At 42.3% G+C, this 23,100-nt stretch overlaps 1 protein-coding gene across 1 annotated transcript in view; it reads left to right on the forward strand.

Annotated features, from left to right (window-relative positions):
- LOC144785911 (ER membrane protein complex subunit 3-like) overlaps positions 1 to 23,100 on the forward strand; it is a 41,136-nt gene that overhangs the window by 13,352 nt on the left and 4,684 nt on the right. Inside the window, exons 2-6 of the mRNA XM_078664781.1 lie at positions 5,801 to 5,858; positions 9,524 to 9,617; positions 12,649 to 12,753; positions 13,533 to 13,614; positions 15,684 to 15,763. Of these exons, the coding sequence (XP_078520907.1) occupies positions 5,801 to 5,858; positions 9,524 to 9,617; positions 12,649 to 12,753; positions 13,533 to 13,614; positions 15,684 to 15,763 (419 nt within the window). The remainder of the gene's footprint in view (positions 1 to 5,800; positions 5,859 to 9,523; positions 9,618 to 12,648; positions 12,754 to 13,532; positions 13,615 to 15,683; positions 15,764 to 23,100) is intronic.

A 23,100-nucleotide genomic window follows, 5' to 3' on the forward strand; every position in this document is an offset into this window, starting at 1 on the left:
TTAACTGACAGGGGCCTGGAAAATGAAATGGCCCACTGAACTGGCAGATCTAAATGTATTTAAAGACCTGTACTCCATTCTAGAATTCTCCAACACTGAAAGAAGAGGTAGGATGTGAATAATATCTGTTTGAGTGGGGTTGAGGTCCTGTTCTAGATGCTAGTGTCTCTGAGAAGAACTGAATTGCTTTCAGGTGCTGGCTGCCCATGCCCCAGCGATGCATTCTGTGCCTTGTTTGAAAGGCCCGACACTTAACATCTATTCTGGAAATTCTCCAAGCTACCAACTTCAGCCGAACCTTCAGCAATAAAGAATTGAGTTTGCCTAGGGAATCATGCCTAGGGAATCAGTCAGTGGATATCAACATCATGGCAAACGAACTGGGCAGTCGCATGAGACCTCCAGTAGAATTAGGAATGACACCTGGGATCTCTACAGGGGTGCAATCCGGATCAGTTCTGCCATTTGCATGTGAACCTGAGCTGTCGCTCTGGAGAGCAAGATAAAGGAAAGAAATGCATAAAGAAGAGCTCTTGATCAATCCTGTAGGAAGGAAACTGATATCTTTGCCTCTGGGTCGGGCTTCCAGTTGAAAAATCAGGGAAACTGTCTGTTGAATCGGAAGACAAACTTGTACAGCTGGCAAGGGCCCCAGCGCTCAGAGTTAGAAAAATCTAGATCACTGCTGTCCAGTAGAAACCTGGAATTCCAGTCTACAATTTGGTTGGCAGTGTCTGGTTGATGTTCCATTCCGACTGCTGCCTTGCAGTGAAGGCAAAAATGGCATTTTTTTGACGACTCAGTCAACATGTTTGACTTCATGCCCCCCAACTCGCCCGCCCTCCCACCACCCAAAAAAATCTTTTTATTTACTCCATCAGTGTTATCCATTTTCAAGAGGCGGCAACATTTCAACCCATCTTTCATTAGAGCGTTCACTGCTAAAGACCCTGCAAGCAGCTCTAGGAAGTTGATGTACATTTCCTATTCCTATGAAGACCACTTGTCCCCACACCTGGCACCCCAACCTTTCCTGCTGTTAATTGAGTCTATCCCCAGGTTCAGGAGAGAACCAAATATTGCCTGTCCATTCCATTCTCCCATATGAGTGAGCCACCAATGCATCTCTTGTTTGGTGTCTTCCGACAGGGGAACTGTCGCCGTATGAGAGACCCTTGCAGAGGGGAGCTATTGCCATTCAGTGAAGGTTCTCTGGTGGAGAGGGCCTGCAAAAAAATAAGCCCAAATCGAAGCCGAGAGGTGCTCAACAATTTTCTCTATTTGTCTCAACTAAGAGAGGCAGGCCTCTTGCCATTATTTTCCTCAATTTCTTCTTTGTTATAAATCTTTGTATTGTGTAGTCAGAGGCCTCAATTACTTCATCTGGGAGCCAAAGAAGGTCAACAACTGGGCCAGACACAACTGTAAGATCTGGACAGTGATCCGGAAGCCAGGATTCCCTAGAAGGTTGATAGTTACATTCACATGCTGAGAGAGAAAACCAATTGCGTAACTTCATGAGAATATCATGTTAAATAGACAATTAGTCAAATGCCTTGGTTTCTCAAATCCTTTGCTACTGACTCTGTCAGCTATGTAAAGCTCCAAAGAGTGAAGGGGAGACTGAACGGGAGAGCTGTGAATTGGTATGTTCAATTTTGCCATTGAAACTGCTTGAAAATAGGTATGGGCAAGTAAGCATCTTTAAATTTGAGACACATTAGTGATTCCTTTTGCCACAAGACATTCCTGAGGAGGTGAATTGCATCCATCTTAAAATGTCGCTATTTTAACCAACTCTGTTGAGTGTATGACCACCCTATTGCCTCCTGTTTTTTTTGTCTACATCAAAAATATTGCTGAGCAAACTAGTTGGATGCAGTACAGTCTCTTGGATTGTCTGTTTCAGAAGTTGGGAGCTGACAACTATTTGAGGGGCTGCAAACGCTATCGGTCTTGGCAGACAAGATTGCTGACAAGAAACAAAAAAACTCCATCCGAAAACCTTGTGCTGTCTGCAAGACCCATGCATCTCTCATCAAATTGAGCCAACTTTGTATAGAAAGAAATTCACATGACCCCCCTCAGCTCTTTTTGCAATTGTGGAAGAATTCCCAATCTCTACTTCCTTTAGCAAAGCCTCCATTGTTTGGCTACTCCATAGTTCTTTCTAGGGAAACTGCCTTTGTTGCTCCTTTCCAGGGAAAGGATGAAATTGCCAAATCTTCTCTGGTCATCCCAGACATTCCTTCTTCTGGTGTTTGCATTAATGCGAAGATACTGATGTAGGAAATGGCCAGTTGAACCTCCCCTACAGCTGCAAGTCTTCTCAAAAGGCCTTGTTTGAAGACCTTATTTGTCGAAAGCTACACTTTGTTCAATGCTGTGAACCTATTTACAAACTTTACCAGCTCTTTCAAAAAGAGCTCTCCAAACAGGATCCCCTCCGCACCGGGATCTCCTTGGGAGTACTCTAGGTCACCAAGTTTAGGATAAAGTCAAATAAGCCTTGATGGGCGCTGTTCTAAGGAAACAGAACAATTTGTATTGCCAAGCAGGGAGATGGTGCTCTGAGCCCATTCCATCAGAACCTCTGCATTTATTGGCACCTTCATCCTTTACTGTGATTGCAAGGTCCACAATTTTTGTAAGGAGTCCTGCCAAATCAAGGAGTTTGTCTTGGCAGCCTTTCCATGCATTGTCTATCCCCTTTGTTTGGATCTTTGTTTGGATCTCGTGAAAACGTTCCCATAACTGTGGACATTTTGGGTCAACCATCAGACTTACAGCTATCTGTCCAGGCGAAAGTGGTCTCAAACATTTTTCTAATTATCTGTTTCTAACGTCCTCTTGGGGAGGGCGACCAATTCACGGATCTGGGCTGAACTAAGACTTCAGGAGAAAACCTCTCTAAAGGAAATGCTTGGTTGCATCACCAGAATACTCGCCCATGTCATCTGACACCTTCTTATTCGGTCTTGTTGCTGGAGAGGACTGCCAGTAACTGCTGAATTCTTGATTGAACCCCAAACAATCTGAACCCTATATGAGAATCTCTTTCTCATCTGAGTGAACGTTAGCTTGGAGCTCAAGCTGAGAACTTTCCTCAACAATCAAGAACTGGCCCCATGAACTCATTTTATCTGGGTGCAACTCCTTGGAATTAGAAATGAGTGAGTGAGGCATGCAGCCTGGCGAATGCTTCTGCATGCACCAAATGTTTAGACTTTTTTGAGTCTTTCGAGAGCACTGTGGCTTCCGGAACTTTAGCATGGATCCATCTCACCCACAGGTAGAGTCGGACCTAGATGGTCCTATGATGGTGAGTGGCTAGCCTTTTGTTGGACCTTAATGGGCTGTGGAAATAGCTCCGTAGATTGAGGCATGAACTGAGGCATCCATGCAGGGCTCGAAAAAAAAAAAAAAATGGTACTAGATCTGCAGGTCAAGTAACTTCAATAATCTAGCTGACCTAACTATAATGTACTTGATCCCTGAACTGATCTCAAATTGTGTGACCATTGGCAAATATCATGTTTCACAGTCACCTTTTTCTTCATTCACACATTCGAGTGCAACTTCAAATATGTGGTTTAGCATTTCTGCTGTACAAAACCGTTTTGTTTTATTAAATAGACTAAATGATTGTTCCATGTATAATAAGAATCTAGCCCACATATAGGGTACACATTGTCCCTGACTTGCCTCTGTTTGCTAATAGCACTGCTATCCGGGCAGGGCAGGAGTGTTTCTCAGTTCATATTTAAACACTCCCCTTTAATGAATATATCACTAAGGTGTGATGTGGTAGTCCACTGTCATTTACAATCCGTAAATTTCGAAGAAATGGCCAAACGCCTTTCCACTGCCCGCAGCTTTACTGATAAAACTATATAGGGTTTTAACAATAATTTGTGAACACTGGGTTCCAGAAAACATATTTATCATTTCTACATCACCAAGTAGTGTTCTGATTTGTTTTTTATCCTCTTAAAATATTTTTTTCATCTCGCAGCAGTACATACAAGAATTGCCATAGCCAATAGGTCTCGCCTTTGGGACCTTTATAAGTATTTAGTTATGCAGCACATATCCTTTGTGCAACAACATAAACTGTTGCAGGGCTAATCACTTATACGGTCCCAAAGGCGAGACCTATTGGCTATGCCAATTCCTCCATAAGGTTTATTGAACATAGCCACACAAATAGTAGCCAATATTTAAACTTGACAAGCATTTGTCTATAATCTGCAGAACATGTCCAGTTAATATTTACATCTAAAGTCTGAATGTGAAAATGTTCTCTATGCATGGCATCTAGCCACTGACGTCTCCAAACAGCCCTTGTATCGAACAACTGGTGGCTTTTTTTTTGCCCATAAAGTAGCATTGCCTCCATGATGCCACAGGCCTCCCCAAATGTGGATTCATGGCCATCACACTCTACTTCACTTCTTGCTGCCACCCTCATGAACAATTATCACCGGTTGTGTTCAGAGATTTTGGAAGGGTCCACAGAATGTTTTATTGTGTGTATATATTGTGTTTTAATTATTGTAGTATGTTACACAATCTTTGAAGTAAGTATATTTTGAAATGTATATTGTATGGCCTGTCTACCACACACAAAAACAATACACAATGATCCGTACCGTTCCAAGGTGACTGCGGTGTGCGATGTTTGCTGGGCAGCTAACTTGCAATGATTTTGTGCATCGTTTATAATTATTTTACCACTCCAGGTTGACCACCACTTTGCTTCTAAACCTAGTGACAATGTTGGAAAGGAAAGCGATGAGGCACAGCAATGATGCACAATACCATACTAGGTTTTCCTTCTGCTACTAAGTTTAATGTTCATTTTATTGCAGACTTGTTGAATTGTGTGCACGGGTTTTACTGTGAATGCAAGAATGCGTCAATTAGGGGTGGAGAGGATGTGTGGTTACAAGGAAGTGTTACAGTGCATGCATGATGACCTATTGAGTACTTAAACACACTATTGACTGAGGAGCTTCCCTCATTTGAAAGCCTGGCCTGTTGGCATTGCCAATGCGTTTACTGGGAGGGCTGTGGGAAGGTATACTGTTTTATGTACTTAAATTCCCTTTGCTTGCAGATGTTTTTTTTGAGAGTGAACAAAATTTATTTTAGCCAAGAACTATGCTGTAATCACAAAGTATAATTGGTATTCCAGACTTCTGATAGCCTGGCAAGTCGCATATCCCTGATCTCGACTTGTTTTCGTTTAATAAATGTGTTCATTATCTTTGGAAGTACACTTGTTTTGCCCTGCATGCTGCAGCAGTATTTTCAGAGCATGGTAACATGAGGTAAGGGCAGATGGGACTATGGCAGCTGCTTTGTATTTTTGGAAAATAAATGGATTGACAACGTTTTCCTCTAGGAATACAAGTATGTCATGCGCCACAGCCTTCTAAACTTTATTCTACTCTACTTGGAATGCACTGCGTTTCTCTTTGGTGATAATTGCGGCCTTTGTTCCATACTACTGTATGGATAGTGGTTATGTTTTAAAGCGGGCTGCTGCTGAGATTGACATGCACTGGTGATTGACAAGGTGACCTTGGCATGCTCCATGAAGTTTGTGATTGAACATGGTTCGGATAGCTCTATTCTGCTGAGGAGGATGTAGGGTGTGAGTGAAATTGCGTGGCTCTGATAGCATAACTTTGTATGACACCCACACACTGCAGCCAGACCAGTAAGAACTTATGTGCTCTTTCTAGTGCTTAACTCTTCTTTCTTCTTTTTTTTTTTTTTTTTTTTTACCTTTCAGTCAAATCTTAATCCGAAGCCGGGTGCTGAGAGAGAATGGACGGTACATCCCGAAACCGGTAAAGCTGGCAGGCCAAGATTGCTTCCTAAATTTATTCTTCCTGTTGATGTCATTAACCACCCAAAGCTTCGCCCCAAAAAAGTACATTCTTGTTAATTTGGTGCCCTAAGACTCATCATAAACTTAGCCTTTTTGCTGTGCATAGATAGCTAGTACTACAGCCTCTTGCAAGCAGCATTGGTAACTTGTCCATGCAATTAAATTACTTCGCTGTATAGAAACGATAACGGCGAAGGTAGTGGAGCGTTGACGCTCGACTGCTGAAGGGTGAGCATGTTATGGTTTCATTACCGATTAACAGATGTTATGTCCCCCTTTAATGACATCATTTTGTTTTTTTTTTTAGCCGTCCAACATCTGTTCTAATATGTGGGGAGGATGCACTTCATTTTTGGGGCCACAATTTAAACAAGTAACCACTATTGGTACAAGTAGGTACACCCAGTTAACAAAGTAGTGCATCTGATTCAGTGGACAGTTTTTCAGTTATGTGGAGGCTGTGGTTGCAGTCGAGCTGTCTGGTCACTTTGTCGTGGGAAGGTGGTATGGGGTTAAATGCAGATAAAAATGATTTGGGGAAGAAGTTGTACTGACTGGATTGATGGGTGGAGAGCCAGTAGCTGAAGTAGGCTGGTGCATTGGCATAAAGGCGTATGCAATGATGGGCGGAAGCAACATGTAACTATCAGTTTAACAGATCAATGGATGAAGAGGGCTAATTCAAACTGGTCCTTGGCCAGACAATAAATAAGCATTTGCAATAATATAGGTCTCGCATTACTGAAAGTTTGAGCTATTTGTGTTGCATTATTATTTGAAATGCCAATAGCTTAAACTTTCAGTAATGCAAGACCTATTGCATTGCAAATGCTTCAAGGAAAGGTGAAGCAGCGATTAGGGAGGTGGTGGGGGAGGGGTTAAGCTGCATATCTGGAGGGTGTTAGGAGACAGTGGACGGAATAGGCGCCATCAGGAAACAGTGTTGTGCCGCCAAAAATGCACAAGCTTGGTGTGCCACCCTTTATAAAAAATATTATTAGGATGAGCAGTCTGACCAGAAAGACACACCGCCTATGCTTGTACTTTTCACACACTCACTGGGATAGCCATTGTTTTCGATTTTGAATGATGGGGAAACCTGCTGAGAATTCAAGGCAGCCCCATGGCGACTCCAGTTAATACAATTAAAAAGTATCCGCATTAAAGCTAATAGCCGTGAAAAAACAAAGCCATGAATCTCCTGTGCCTGATAAGAGGCATACTTCGCAGCAGTCCTAGACAATTTGAGTATTTTAAAGCAGGCCGACCGATACTGGTCAGGATTAGCATGTAAATGCGGACAGCCCATCGCCTATTGTAGAACAAGGCGGCTGAAGCTAGGTGGCACTGTCTGGCCCTCCCCATGTCACTCCCCAAGGGGGTGAGGGTGGGTGTCACTATTGGAACTTTTCGCTGTTTTGTGAGCTCACAATCCCCAAAACCAACACCAAAGCAGATTAAACAAACACATTAGCTGCCCAAATGTGCAACTGCAACTCTGCTAATGCGCCCTGGGGTGTCGGAAGTAGCTAGGGAAGAGTATTAACCGAAGAATCCGATCAATCACTCCTTCTTTTTCTTTGAGAATTAGCAATCAAATTTTTCCCGTAGATCGGTATAAACCATAAGAAGAATTTGTTAAGGCTATGGATGGGTGCCTACGTTTGTGAGATGCAGGATGAGGGAAAAAAAAAAAAACCTTTATTTGCATAAAAATGTGGCTTCTGAAAGACCTTTGTGATAAACAAGATTATGTCTGTAGGCGTGGCGCCTGGGGGCTGGATGGGGATGAGGGGCTGTGAGCCTCAGGCGCCATTGCTGAGTGTGTGTTGATTGATTTGGGCAAGCCGCTTATAACAAAAGGAATGCGTGGCTGCCATTCTGGAACTTGAAGCATGCCTCGCGCTTGCAGAAATATCACAAAGCGCACTTAAAACCAAGTTACTTTAAAGAAAATGTATTATGGCGTGAGCAGCGTTTATAGCGCGGTCGAAAAAAACATAACATAAGTTGAAGCGCAGCCGTCTTACTTAAAAGAAAAAAAAGCAGTTGCAGGAAAGTATTTCGAGCGTGCAATAGGAGAAAGTCATTTAAGAAAATAGTGCTCACAGGCTGCAAATAAAACATACTGAGTAACCACACACGTAAAAGGGCCAGTCCTCAGGAGAGGTTATAAAAGGAGAAAATTAGGTACTAAGGAGAGTCTACTAAACCTATACACGAATCAAAAGAAACCATTTACAAAGGACAGTAACAGGAGTCAATTGAAAAGAGGGACGGGATATGGGGGGATCATATCCTGAATACAGCAAGTCTCAAAGAGACAGCGCAAGCACTGCCTAGCCGAGATCTACACAATTACCGGTACTGTATGGGGGAAGCCTGCATTCCTTTGTGCTGTAAGTTTGTATTGCTACTGATGTTAATGTCAATGGAGCCTACACTGTTGCCTGTATTGTTCCTGGTCTCTGTAAAGATAGCTTGCACTGTTGTTGCTTGTGCTCTACTGGAGGGTGGCATAGAAGCATAAATGCTCATCTTCGTGAATTGAGCTTTCACTGCTTTCCCACACTGTCCCCTTCTGAATGTGTTATTTTTGTTTGAGAACAGCTTTTCACAATACAAATGGCAGAGCATGGTTTTGTCAATATTTGTTAAAACAAAAATACAACCCAGTGTGAATTTTGGCTGTACTGTGACACAGCAACAGGGTTTTTGTGACGCATTTGGTTGTTATATTATCTCCTTTGGTTATATCACCTCTACTACAATATGGAGCATTGCTATGTTTTTTTTTTTGGATTCTTTTTCCGTTACAATTTTTTATTTTTTGTTAAATACCCTTACCTATTACTCATTTTCTAAGACACTTGATCCTAAAAAGTGTGGTGGGTGCAAGAGTGTCTGGGGAGGAATTTTACTGACACCCCCCCACATGACACGTACATATGTATTGACACAAAATGTGTTGCATTCAGTTCTGTAATATTAAACTGTATTTCATTCACATTTTTATCTTCACTTTCTTTTCTGTCCTTAACGTGTTTTCTTTTCATCACTGTAATCTTTCCTTTTCATCTCCTTCCTGTACATTTTGTATTTGTAATTACATTTTATGTTTGTTTTTCCCCCTCTTGTACCTCTCTATCATATCATTTTCCCACCCCACCTATCATTTTCTAATCATTCCCTCATGCATATCGCATCTTTTATGTTCCCTTTTGGTTCCATCCTGGCGCCTCTTCCCATTTTCTATTTACTACCCGTTTCCCTCCCTCTTGTACTCTTAACTGTCCCCACTATTTCCTTTCTCTGATGCTCTTGTGTTCCCTATGCCTTACTTTCTCACATGTTGTTTTTATTCTCAATCATGTTTCTGGTCTCTCTTCATTTTGTCCTTGCACTTAACCTCTTGTTACCACACTCTGTATCTTGTTCCTTCACTCTCTCATCCATTGCTTTCTTTCCTGGCCATGCGTGCTACATTTAACTTCTGCCTCTTTTCCATGTGGTTATTTCTCTTTTTCTTGGCCTGTTTTTGTCTCTTGTAATTCTCCTCTTATTTTTATTATTTCTATTCTCTGTGATCTGCATGTTTTATTCTTTCAAAAATACTCACTGCAGTCCTTTGTGATGAGGAAACATTACTTCAATGATGCCGAGACTGGATTTTTCAAGAAGACAAAGAGGAAAGTTGCTGCCAAGAATCCTATGACAGGTGCGTATGCTTGACTAGAGAGGAGGAAAGTTACCACGCAACAGTGATGATTTAAGCATTTAGCTCACTGATAATGAAGCTTTTATACAGCGTTGTCATAGTTTACCTTCTGTCGTTTTGGAATGAGCGGGAGAAAATCTTTTCACCCGATAGGGTTCAAGTACTTTTCTCCTTGTGTATTCTTTACTTTCTGGCATTATCTCAAAATGTATCTCCGATCCAGACAGGAATGGTTTCTTTGGAAAAGGGCTTTCCTGAAGTCTTTACCAAAACTGTGGGCAGGATAGATTTGTGATTTTTCCTTACATTTATTGAGTGTGTTCCATTCTAGAAAGCTGCTTGTGATGGGGTCTTCTCTATTCTGGCAAATTCTCCTTTCTACTGACCAGACTTCTTAAACCCACATTAAAGCCACGTCTCTAGCCACCTTCGTTTCCCGTGGAGGAGTATTCTTAGAAAAGGGTAGAGTACAGACACTGCTGGAGTTGCAGAAATGTATTCAGGATCAAGGCTTTTGGTGAAAGTTGGGGTTCAAAGCTGTCCGTGTTCATTCCATTGAGCCAGGTTTGTACTGTTTCTTGTTCTTGGCAATTAACAGAAATTCTGTTTTGGTTAAGTTGATCTTCATGTAGGTGTAGGTCATCCAGGTCTGGATAATGTGCAGGCATTGTTTGAGGTGCTGGATGCCTGAGGCAAAGGAGGCTTTCAAGTATAGCTGTGTACCATTTGTATATTGGTGATTCTTGAGTAGAGCACCTAGTGGCTCTTTGTATAGGTTGAAGATGACAGGACACTATGGAACACTGGGGGGCACCGCAGGTGATAGGGATCTTAGCGAATAAGCTGGTGTTTGCTGGGGATGGGAAGAACCAGTGAAGGACATTGCCAGTGAATCGCATCCAAGAATCCCGGGTGCATATGAGGGTGGGATGGTAGACTGTGACAGCTGAGAGGTCCAGCAATATCGGGAGGAAGGTGACCTCTTCATCTGCGGTCAAGAGGGCCTTTTCTACATTGCGTAAGTCAGGGTTCGCCATGCAACAGCATGATCTGAAGCCAGATTGGTAGTTGTGCAGGAGATGGTTATCACTGATATATCTTGGATTTGTACACAGACTGCTTTTTAGTACTGGCTGTGAAAGACATCATATGAGCATACCAGGAACATAAGGAGGCTTGCATCCTGCCCATTGCTTACTATTGGTTGGCTTTTCTGTTCCTCTCATTTGTCTGCATCTTATTCATTGGCTTGTCTTCACCTTGTGTCTGTTCCTTCCCTGGAGCATTGGCAATTTACTTGTGTCCTTCCGCTTCTCACATTTTTAGGAGACACATTTTTTTCTTTTGTCTGTAGCAGTCAACGAGAGTGCGTGTATTTTCCATCTATCTTCATAGTGTGCTTCTCTTCCCTCGTCTGCACTCCGTTTTGCGTTCTCTCACCCCGAGAGTGCTTTTCTCCTGGCTTTCCATTATTGTGCTTCTCCCCACCGCTCCACGTTGCACTGTCTTTCGTTTGCTTTTCTCCCCACATGGTCCATGTTGCTCTCTCTTGCCCATTTACTGTTACATCCTCTACCCAAACGTCCCTGTGTTGTTTCCCTCCACCTGTGTGCCCCAGTGTTGCTTCCTACCACTTGTGCACCCTTGTGTTGCTTCCCTTAATTGGCGCACCCCCATGTTGCACCCCCCACACTCAGGCCCCACCTGCGCCCCATGTTATTTCTACCACTCCTCCCTGGGTAGTGTTGCTTTCCCATACCAAATTTGTATGTTTTTCTTTTTATTTACCAATCCAACTCAGATCGTTAAATTTAAATTAAAAAAGCGTCAATTGGTGGTACACCCGCCTGCAAAATGCCATTGGTGGCTTGGTCATTAGCTTTGTGTTTTTTAAATTCTTTAGTCCTGCAGCACAGTATCGAGAATGCTGAACAGCATTGCAAAAAAAAAATACATTGGGAAAGCCAAAAGTTCCCAAAGGCATTAACTTGTTGGCTTTGCCAATGCTTGTTCAGTAATTCTGGTGATGAATCGTAGGTGAGTGATGGGCTGGTAGTTGGTGAGGTTTTCAAGACCTAGTTAGTGTAGGATTTTCTGTGTTTTTTTTAAGGGGGTGAGAGGATCTAGCCTGTCTTGAGAGCTTTTGGGAAGATGCCTTGAGTGAGAGAAGCATCCACAACCGTGAATAGGGGCGAGAGAGCGTCTCCAGAGAGCGATTAAGGATATGACCTCTCAAAAAGAAGTGGATTTGAGAGAGTTGAGTAAGTCTGATATTAAGCCGGCATGGCATTGTGGATGTGTTGTCTGATAGTCTGATTTTTTTTCACTGAAGAAGATGTTGAAGGCATTGCACCTGTCTTTAGAGTAAAGAATGGCAGAGGGTTGATGTAGTGTTTAGTTGACTTGAAAAGTAATCTGCTTCTATTGGTGGCTTCATTCATGGAACTGGTATAGTTCTTTGCCTTGGCTGATGTTAAGAGCTGTTTGCATGTTGTGCGGAGGGACTTTAGTATCCTGAGGTCATTAGTAGTTATGCTTTTTAATTCCATTTTCTTTCCTGTCTGTGAATGAATTGTCAGCAAGCTCTTTAGAGTGCCTTCGCTCTGAAGGCTTTGGATTGTACTTGTATGGTGTAGATGTTCACGTAGGTTTCCTAAAGGTGTTGACATTTATAAGGTTGTTGACTTTAGATGTGGAGTTGTTAAGGTGAGATATGAGTTCATGCATTAAGTTTTATATGGTGCAGTCTTTGAAGACTATCAAGATTTGGTCTTCTCTTTTGTGTTGACCTTGGTTTATTGACAGAATGCTGAGCAGGAAGCTAGGGATGGCAAAGTGGAAAGTCCAGTGCAGGGATTTGAGTGGTTTGCATTGTATTGTTGGTGGTGTTGAAAATACTATCTAAGCTCCTGGGCCATGAACCAGTAAGTTTCTCACTCTGAAATTTGTCACATGCATCCAATATGCTACTGCTCTCCTTCTCTATTATGTATTCACTCATTTCCCCCTCTGCCCGCCCCGTCTGTTTCAGATCCCACTATGGTGACCGAGATGATGAAAGGAAATCTTACCAACGTGCTCCCTATGATCCTGATTGGTGGCTGGATCAACTGGGCCTTCTCTGGGTTTGTGACCAGTAAGTATTGCTGCTTGTGAGACGACTGGCGCATTTTTACTACAAGGCAGACTATGAGCCATGGTGCTCCCACTTATAACTATTCTGCGCATATGGTACAATGCTAGGAATTCTTTTTCTCAGTTGAGCGGCCTCTGGAGTGCTCATCCCTCTTGTTGGTCCAGGCTAAGATAGGTACCTGCACTACACTTAGTTTCCAAGTGCTCATTTTACATCAGCATATGTCCGTTAGAAATGCAAGTGGCCCTCTGAATCTCAAAATGCAGTTTAAAAAATACAAATCGTAAAATTGTATCTGCAAGAACTCCAGGGTGACTGACTTTTTAATTTAAGCTGTGCCCATATGCGCTTTTGCATCATAAAGAAATCAACTCTTTAATAAACTATCCAATTAAAAATATATATTTATAACTTTGTGCATTCTATATGCAAACACATTTTAAAATGTACTGCGCCTGTCTTGTGAACTGTAACCAGGGAATCTAAAAGTGCACTGTACCTCAATTTGTAACCATTTTCCTAGACACTTTGCGGGGGACAGTGGTATCCAAATAGCCTGCACAGTTTCTAAAAATAGAGGCTCGCCACCTTCCCGGCAAAATGTAACCGCAGGCAAAAGACTTTACATAAACACTGCACATTAGTACAGTATGTACAGTCACAAAGTAAAATCTATAGCAGTTTGCCAAAGAGACAGTGGCCTCCTCAGAGGAGCACATGGATAGTTGTGATGTGCACTTAACCGTCTTCTAAGGTACTCACTGTTTTATCTTTTGCAGCAAAGGTTCCTTTCCCGTTGACCCTCCGCTTCAAGCCGATGCTACAGCGTGGGATTGAGCTGCTTTCCCTAGATGCATCTTGGTAAGGTCTGGAACACATGTATTGAAAGGCTTGCCCACTTGTATTTGGATGGAAGTGTTTCCTCTGCTGTTTCGATGATAGTCCCAGCTTTAGGAAATGTGTACGTTTCGTCTACCTGTGTCTAGACGGTTGTCTTTGCTTTAGAAAATAGGGAGTGTTGGCCTTCTTGTTTGTGGATGTGAGCATCTGCTGTTGCAAGGGAGGCATGTACGCATGACTTTGAGTGCCTAGTGACACAAAGGTGCAACTGTGTAGATGTATCTGCTGTCAGGGTGTACAGGATGTTTTTATTTGACATAAGCAAGTTAGCCATTTTATATAGCACACATTCCCCAAAAAGGAGCATCAACGCATCTTAAATGAAGAACAGGACAACATACGATATAACCAGAGAAGCAGATACAACAGTAGCCATACTGGTAGCAGTTCTTTGAGCATGACAGGACACCCATAGTAACTCGAAAAAATTGGGGCTCATTAAACTTGATGAGAACTAATTAATTCATTTAGCGGTGAAATAAGTGTATTTTATGTGTTTATAACAATGAAATGGGTGTGGTGAGGTAAGAAGTTCTAGGGGTACTGAAGAATTTACATTTTCCTGGTGCCTACCAAGGATTTTGGCACTTTTGATACATTTCCCATGGCCCTGGAATTTGGGACTGTGGAGCTGGAAAAACAGACCAGATTCTCACATGTGGGCTGTTTCGTGTACTTTGCCAGAAATGTAGCAGAGCTGTTGGGGTTCTGAATCCCAACATCTTTGCTATAGGTTAACCTTGTTTATGAAAAATGACAAGCCATTATCAGAAACCTGAATGCAAAGCAGACACCTAACAATATATAGTCAATCCTTACAAAATCCTACATTGTCTATTGAAATATCCCCAACCTCAGCTGTCTTGTCAGCAGTTCAAGTTCATGGGAGTATTTCATATTCATTCTTCAGTGTGACTGTAGTATTGCATTCTTCTCGGTAGTAACTAACACATAGACTGCTTCTACATTTTTGCACTTTGTAAAAATATCTGTCAAAGCGGTTTTGGTAACGTGTTTAAAAGACAGCACTGGTTTCTCAGGTTATTCATAAGAAGTTGTTGTGAGACAGACACCTTCTAAAACACAGCTATTGAAATGTAAAGACAATTTTTCAAAGTCGCCTAAACATACTGTAAACAGTATTTTTTTTATAAATAAAAACACCGTTTTGGAGGAAGCACACTAAGTTAAATTCATCCAACACTGCTCGCCTAACATTTGAATAACATCACCTTGTATTTACTGCCACATTTTCTTTCTTGTTTGATACACACATGTTTATAATCAAACATTATATTAAATGATCACAAGCGTCCACAATTTCATATTCTATATGATTGATACATCAACCCATATTGTACTTGACAAAGGTCCTAAATTATCTGAGCCCACAACAAGCATCCATGTCTTTTGGTGACAGTGGAAGAGGCGTCTTGTGTCCACATACTTAAATTTAGGTGAGAGCTGCTCTGGCTTAATTGTGTTTGGACAACTGTATCTTTACTGGCACAAAGTGAGTTTTATTTACCTGCTTGCTTGGATGAATGTATTAGCTTGTAGGGAATCAAATTGGGCAGCAGGAACGTTGGAAGGGGAGGTAGCGGGTCGAAACTGATAGAATCTGAGTTCTGATACAGTTTTATCTGGAGAAGCTTCTCTGTTTATAGATCACATATCTGGGAAGGGATTGTATTAGCAGACTAGGCTTTGTCTAAATGTTGATCAGAATTTGATCCCATGCCCACATGACTGGGAAGAGTTCCAGAGCTGTAGTGAGCAGCCTTGGCAAAATCTGAGTTTTGTTTAAGGCTGAATATTAACTGCAATATGTGAAACTGCAGTAAAAAAGTGTTATGGTCATTCTTTGAATCAATCTGGGAAATAGAAAAGGCTTAATGACCAGTTGTCTTTATCAAATGGCGCTGTTTATGTCAGAATCTATGCGAGAGTAGTGTCCAACATCCTTCTGTATCCAAGTCTGTGCTGCTATATATTAAATTCATCAAATCGCCTCACCTCTTTCCTTTTAGGGTGAGTTCAGCCTCGTGGTATTTTCTCAATGTTTTCGGCCTCCGCAGCATGTACAACCTGATCCTGGGACAGGACAACGGTAAGTCCAGAGTGAGGAAAGTTACCCAGGTGACTGGTTGTCAGCAAGAGGAAAACCGCCATTCATAGCTGTGAATGTTGTCTGATCTTTTAATTATTCCTTGAGCACCTTGTGCACTCAGGCCCACCCCAAGGCAAGATGCCTCCACTGTCCCTCTTAAGACCCGGTTAGTAAGTCACCTTTGTACTAAATTGTAGTTTTAAAGAAGCATTGTAAAACATCATAAATGATTGTGATTCTTTAAAACAAATAATCTAAGTGCATTGAAAACTCGAACATTAGTAACATATGAGTCTTACACGATGCGCAGAACTGCTACAGCACCCAATCTGTGGCAGGTGAGACTTCTACTCTAGTCTACGCTCTTGAGCACAGCTTGACTTTACGTATTTAAGAATGTACTGGAAGGGAAAAATCATGCCAAGAAAGAGAAAATAACTTGCAGGCACGGTTGAAGAGTGAGAAAAATACTTCACTGTCCCTATAAGTGGAGTATATTTTGGCCTTATATAAAAAACAAAACCCTTACTGTCGGCTCTGATAATACCAAACACGTACACTATGTTTATCCTGAACTTCAAGGTAAGTTTCCAGACCTCAAAGAAGGTCAGTCAAAGGTACCCATCAGTCACCACACGGAACCGTCCTTCATCATTTGGGATTCCTTATTGACCAAAGAATGGAACACCTGCCTTAGATGGATGAGGACAAGATGGAACAGCCTTCATCTACTCAGCCAGGTATCTGTATGGTCTTGCTACTCTCCAGTAGGCTCGGACGCCAGCAGAGAAGTACTGACGGACAGAGCGGTGCTTCACTCATTTCCTGAGCCGCAGCCAGGTGGGGTGAGGTCTCTATTTCTTACGATACTGTGACATGCACAGTCCACGAGATAGGACAAGGAGAGGACACCTAGGGAACCAGGTGATCTCGTAGCTTGTCCTATTATGATTTCTGAGTAATTATGAAATCACACGTTATTTTCTTTCTTTTCACATTTGCAGTAGCATTAGTCATATAGGTCCTGAAGAAAGCAAGGACTCAGTTGTCCACGAGATTTGCTGAAACATGTTGACCTCTCATCACACTTAGGCAGCTATCTTTATAAACTGCCGTTGACTTTTTAATATTGGAGGAGTGAGTAGCACCAGAATAAACTTTTACAGTACTCCCTCACCCAATTTTAATACACATTTTTTTTCACACTTTTATTGTTTTGCACTGCAACATCAGTCACTCTGTTTCATCCTTTAACTCTGATACAGAGTAGCAAGACCATACAGACACCTGGCTGAGTAGAAGAAGGCTATTCCATCTTGTCCTCATCCATCAAAGGAGGTGTTCCATTCTTTGGTCAATAAGGAATCCCAAATGATGATGGGCGGTTCTGTGTGGTGACTGATGGGTATCCTTTACTGACCTTCTTTGAGGTCTGGAAACTTACCTTGAGGTTCAGGATAAACATAGTGTACGTGTTTGGTGTTTCTATCAATTTAGGCATCTTGTTTAGACCCTTTGACACTTTTGTGTTGTTAAGTCATGCGAGGGAACGTGTCAAAGCTTGGTCTCTAAACTCCCTCGGGCCCCAACCCCACCGTGTTGTTATTATAGCTCTGATAATACAACAAAATCGTCTTGGGTTTGTTCTTAAAGCTTTATAAACTAAGCTTAAATGAAGATGAAATATGATAAATGTTGGAGATACAAACCAGATAATGCAGGCCATCTCCATATGTGTGGCTTTGATCTAATGGCGGAAGGAGATATTTACCAAAAGAAGGTGAATCACAAATGTAATTCAGCTATCTTCTTTACTGCTGCAAAATGACCCTTGTTCTGCTGACATACAAGATAAGTTAAGCGATCCAAAGAGTGCGTAAGTGAAGCACTTGCCAAAAGAGTCATCCTTTGTTATCGGAAACATTTAAAGAAGCTTTGTATGGATGATTGGATTGCTTACTCGCCACTCAAGTGAATCTGGAGGAAGTCGCCATCAGGCTGATAAATGAAAAATTCACATTCATGTTCATCTGGTCTAAAAACCGAGGCGTCTGTGCTTAACATTTTGCATTAAGCACACTTTGGGTAACAATTGGATGTGTTTATAAAACAGTATTGTCAAAACTAAACCTTGCAGTTCAGGTCAAGGCTGAGTTGTATATACATTCTCGTAGTCTTGTTTTCAGTTTTCTAGTTACTACCGTTTTCTTGAAATTGTGTATTTTCCTTTTTTTATATTTTGTTCTGATTCATTTCATCTTTAATACATTGTTTCCCTAAAATAAATTTGACAAGTATGGGCTATATAGACCGTGCTTAGTGGACCAAAGCTCTTGTTGGTCATTAATTTGAGAGTTAACCAGTTATTCACGTACTAATATGCATGCACTGGCTTGCAGAGCTTCATTGGCTACCGAGTCCAACTTAAATTGGTGCCACTGCAGATCACAAAGGGTGGGAGTAATTAACTTAAGGTGAAAGACCTGTTTCGCATATTTATGAAAACCTGTAGCATTTACCCTGGTATAAAGGATGATTTAACCCTGCCAGGCTACACTAGGGTCAACATACAAGGCTCAGACACAGGTACTTAAAAAATACTTGACACGTCAATCTATTGGAATTCGGCTAAACCACAGAGGTAGTTGTAGTAAACCATCTTTACTGGTAATTAAATATGAAGGTCGAGGTTAAAATATTTCTCAGATAGACACCGTCGACAGGGAAATTCCTGACTGTATTAATCCATGAAAATGTTTGAGCTCCTCTCTGCCCATCATCCAGCAGCTCTTACATGCCACAATAGTCACCCTCACTTACCTGGCTTGCAATTTGCCTCATACTGATTTATTTATTTCTTAATATGCTTTAGATGATCTTTTCCAGTGGCATTGCGTAGAAGTTTTTTTTAACACTTTATTGGCCTTTTACACATGGTAGCAGTAAACAATTCACATTTGAAATCCAGTTTTCCAATATTATCTAGTGTGATAAAATCTAGGTTAAATTCGACAATAATGCAATACTGACAGTATCACAACTGGCATTCCGTAGAAGTTGATCAACCAGAGAAATAGTAGTGACCCTGACGGTGCCCAGAAGAAAGTGGTTAGGTGAGTGATCCTTGGGAACCGAAGGCTACTCGCAAAGTACAGTCCTCTGACAGGAACAAGGCCCAGTGCAAATGCCTCGTATCGCTCCTCTTCCAGTTCCCATAAGCTTTCTCTCGGACAACTCTTGTGGCACTATTGGAGTTATACTTCCATGGCACAACAGAAATCTTCTCTAAGATGAAGCACAGAAGATGATCAACTTTTGTAGTGCTAAGTCTCTTCTAGATTCACATTCTTTGCACAGTTCCTTTATCTAGTGTTTAAGTTCTGAAGTGTTCTAGTATAAAACGTTTCTCTGTCTTTGATGGATGTCGGCCTAGCTGGAGCCAGAGTATGATGTTAATCATAAGCCCACAATGCCTTAGTACATGAACGCCATTTTACATTCTTTTATTTTCTGCTGTTGGGTTCGAAAGGTGAACCAAGTTAGCTCCTGAGGAAAATTATGAAACCTCATCAAGCGATAAAACCGAGCCACAAAAACATTGAAAATGCTTGCAGTCGAAGGAGCTCTAGTCCACCCTCCCTACCAGTTCTAAAGAGAGAGCCACCGGTAAGGAGTTGCCAGAAGACTTTGGCTCGACTTCAGGATACAGTCAAGCTTGGGAAGGGGTGATCGGCACACTTGAAAGTTAAGTCCCAAATAGACCAGAAAGCCCCCAACATTGTTGACATCAAGAGGAACAAGGCCGCACTGGAGGCAGATATAGAAGTGCTTGTCAAAAAGAAGAGTGCCTTCGAGGAATCTATTGAGCAGCATAACATACCTATTCCCCTAGATTTAAAAGACCTAGACAGGAGTCTGAAACATTTTCAACTGCAGAAACATCCCAGGAGGTAGAAACATTTCTGGAATGTGGGGAGGGAAGGTTCATTAATAAAACAAGAGGAAGCAGACCTTGAGGCATATGATGAGGAAGAGACATGTTGAGAGGACGTTGAGGCTGTCTCTTGTCGAAGGAAGTAGACCTCGATCCCTCAGGACCTGCTCTCCATATGACATTATCAAATATCACTGGGTGATTAGGAGAGCCGCAGAATCCTTTGGCGTATAGATGGGGTGAAAAAGGAAAACACCTCTTTTCGTTTTAGAAACCCTCAGCCCTGAATATAGAAAAAAATGTATACCTGTACTGCGTAATGTCTTACTGCAAGGGAGGGAGGTCCTTCAGAAACCTGCATCTGCCAACACAGTTATCCCTAGGATAGAAAAGAAATGCAGAGCATCAACTTTAGATCTTAAGTTCTTGCAGTCTTGTGTGGAGCAAGACTCTCCAATAGTATCCACTGCAAGGAAAATACCCATATCCCGAGGGTTGTACTGTTTGCCACCGGACAAGGCTAGTAAAAGGCTAGAAGCAGCGCACAGAAAGATGGAGAGGGCAGCGGCTTCATAGTGGTGTACTGTGAAGTCACATGCCCGTCTAAATAAATATAGTCCACAATAATGGGAAACAAATGAAGACCTAATATCACACCTTCCAGAGGAGTACCAAAAGTGAGCTTTGGAAGACATAGTTAAAAGAATTGGCTAGGTGCTTCCCATTCTCTATTTACTAGATGCAGCGGACACTCCGAGAGGACAACTGGCTATAAGAACTGTAATGAGGCGACATACCTGGCAACTAATTTAAGGAATTATGCCCTAACTACAGGACAATATGGTTGATTTGGCTAAAACATGAAAACATCTCTTTGGACCAGAGGTAGGTAACAATTTACAGGGCATAAATAAAGCAAATGAAAAGGCTAAAGCTGCAGGTGCATTGCAAACATTTAGGCCTAAAAGAGGCGGCATCCCAAATAAGAGGGCAAAGAAGAGAAACTTTCATTTCAACATCCATAAAACCTACAGGTGCCCACTTTGGGCAGACACTACAGTGACAACTGCAAAACGAACACGGCAATTGCTTTTTTGTGTGCCAGAGACAGCACCTCTACAGAAGCAGCTTCACCATCCACCAAGTAATTTGCGGGAACCCCCCACTTCCTCCGCACACAAAATACTGATTGGTGGGGGTGGGATAAAGGGTTTCCGTGACACCTGGAAGGCCATCACCATTGACAAATGTGTGCTAAACCTAATAGAGCATGTGTATTGCATACAGTTGATACATACACTCCTACAAAATGCGGAAACTAAAAACATAAAAGAAAGAGCAAGAAGAGGTATTGCAAAGAGATGCAAAGAGTTGGAAAAGGAAGCAATAGAAATTGTACCCGAAAGGTACAAAACACCAGCATGCACTCTGTATTTTCTTGTTTCCAAGCAAGACTTAAACCCTGCGGCCAATACTGGACTGGAGGTTTGTCAACAGATTTGTCAAGACTCGGATTCCAGATGGTAAAATTACAGGAGTTTATTCCCCTGTTGAAAGAAAAGGAATAGCTGGCAGCTGCAGGCCTAAAAGGTGCATATTTCCATACCCCCATTCATCCCTCACACTGAAAATGCCTCTGGTTTGTGTAAAAGCGATGCATTGTTAGTTCGGAGTATTACCGTTTGCGGCAAAAATTCTGCAACTAGGGTATTTACCAAAACTCCTCACCCACGCATACAAGGCCCTTCACAACACCAGACACGCATACCTGAACTGCCGCCTCTCCTTCAACGCACCCAAAAGATACCTCCGATCAACCCAGCTCTCACTGGCCACCGTCTCATAGGAGGAAAGTCCTTCTCCTACCTCGCAGCCAAAGCCTGGAACACCTGCCACCTTCGGCAGTCTCCCACACTGCCCCTGTTCAGGAAGGATCTCAAGACCTGGCTTTTTGGGTAACACCAGCACTCAACACAGCCCTCCCTGACATACTCTCCCCCCCCACACAGCGCCTTGAGACCCTCATGGGTAAGTAGTTGCGCTTCACCAACCCTGAATGATTGATTGAAAACACTAGTAGTAGTTATAAGGATAAAAGGCATTATGTGAAGAAACCCAAGGTTCTTACCGAAGGTGGTCTCCCCCTTTTTACATCAACGTAACCATTACACCACCAGCCTTCTTTCAAAATCTGACTAACCAAGCATAAATGTCACTACTCTTGTTAGATGTAAGAATGGTGATAATGTACTACATTCAAGAAACAAAAAACACGAGAAAATCTCTACCGTTTTTCGTGGCACAGCTACAGAAACTCTAGGAACAGCCATAACCAAGATCACCATCGCCAGATGGATGATATAAACTATTGAGCATTGCTGCGGTTTGGCTAAGCCAGACAAAGCCAAGAACTTATTCTGCTACAAAGAAAGGTGCTAAGCTCTCATTTATGGCCAGTGTATCTTTGAAAGATATCTGCAAAGCGGCTACATGTTCATCGGAACACACCTTCGCAAAACACTATTATGCTGTTAATCCACCCTTGTGAAGCGAATAGTGACTGGGCAATCCATATTTAAACATTTATTCTCAGCTACTCCCTCTCACCATGCCTCCATGGTGAGAACTGATGTGCTTGGGTAAGTCCCCGTCACCCAGAGCAGCTATAGACTGGCCTACATGTATGGGCACTCTGAGCCTAAAGATCAGAATAAGAGTCTCGGAGTATGGCTGGATAGCACTCTCTGCTTTACTCGTAAAGCTATCAAGCTCTCCGCCACCTGTTTAGGCCTGATGAGGCTGTTGAGAAAAATTCTGCCCCTTCTCCCTTTTCAGGCCCGTAGGATTATGGTGCAGGCTCTTATCTTGTCCCGTCTAGACTACGGGAACGCCCTGTACCTGTATGCCCCGACGACCACCATCAAAAAACTTCAGGTGACCCAGAATTGCGCGGCACGCTTACTTTTGAAGCTGCCTCGGAGACACTCGGGGTCAGCTGCCTTGAAAAAACTCCACTGGCTGCCTATCCAGGCCAGGATTCGATTTAAGGCGATGTGTATAGCCCACAAAGCTATATGGCACGCAGGCCCTGCTATGATTTGTTCTTTAGTAACCCCCTACCACCCCTCCAGAAATCTGGTTCTAGCACAACTTTTCTTGCAGTCTCACAGAAAGTTCAACGAGCCAGATGGGGAGGTCGCTCCTTCTCCTGGAATGCTGCCTCTTTTTGGAACTCCCTGCCCCCCACCATGCGCAGCGAACCAGATCTACAAAAGTTTTGCAAACTATTGAAAATCTTCCTTTTTCGTTAATTTGCACAGCCTGATTGTTGTCCCTGCCCACCCTTCCTAAGCGCTACGAGGCCTGAGGGTAGAAGTGTGCTTTATAAAACCGAATTTCATTT

Source organism: Lissotriton helveticus, chromosome 10, assembly GCF_964261635.1.
Source record: "Lissotriton helveticus chromosome 10, aLisHel1.1, whole genome shotgun sequence".
In the NCBI taxonomy this organism is placed as follows: domain Eukaryota; kingdom Metazoa; phylum Chordata; class Amphibia; order Caudata; family Salamandridae; genus Lissotriton; species Lissotriton helveticus.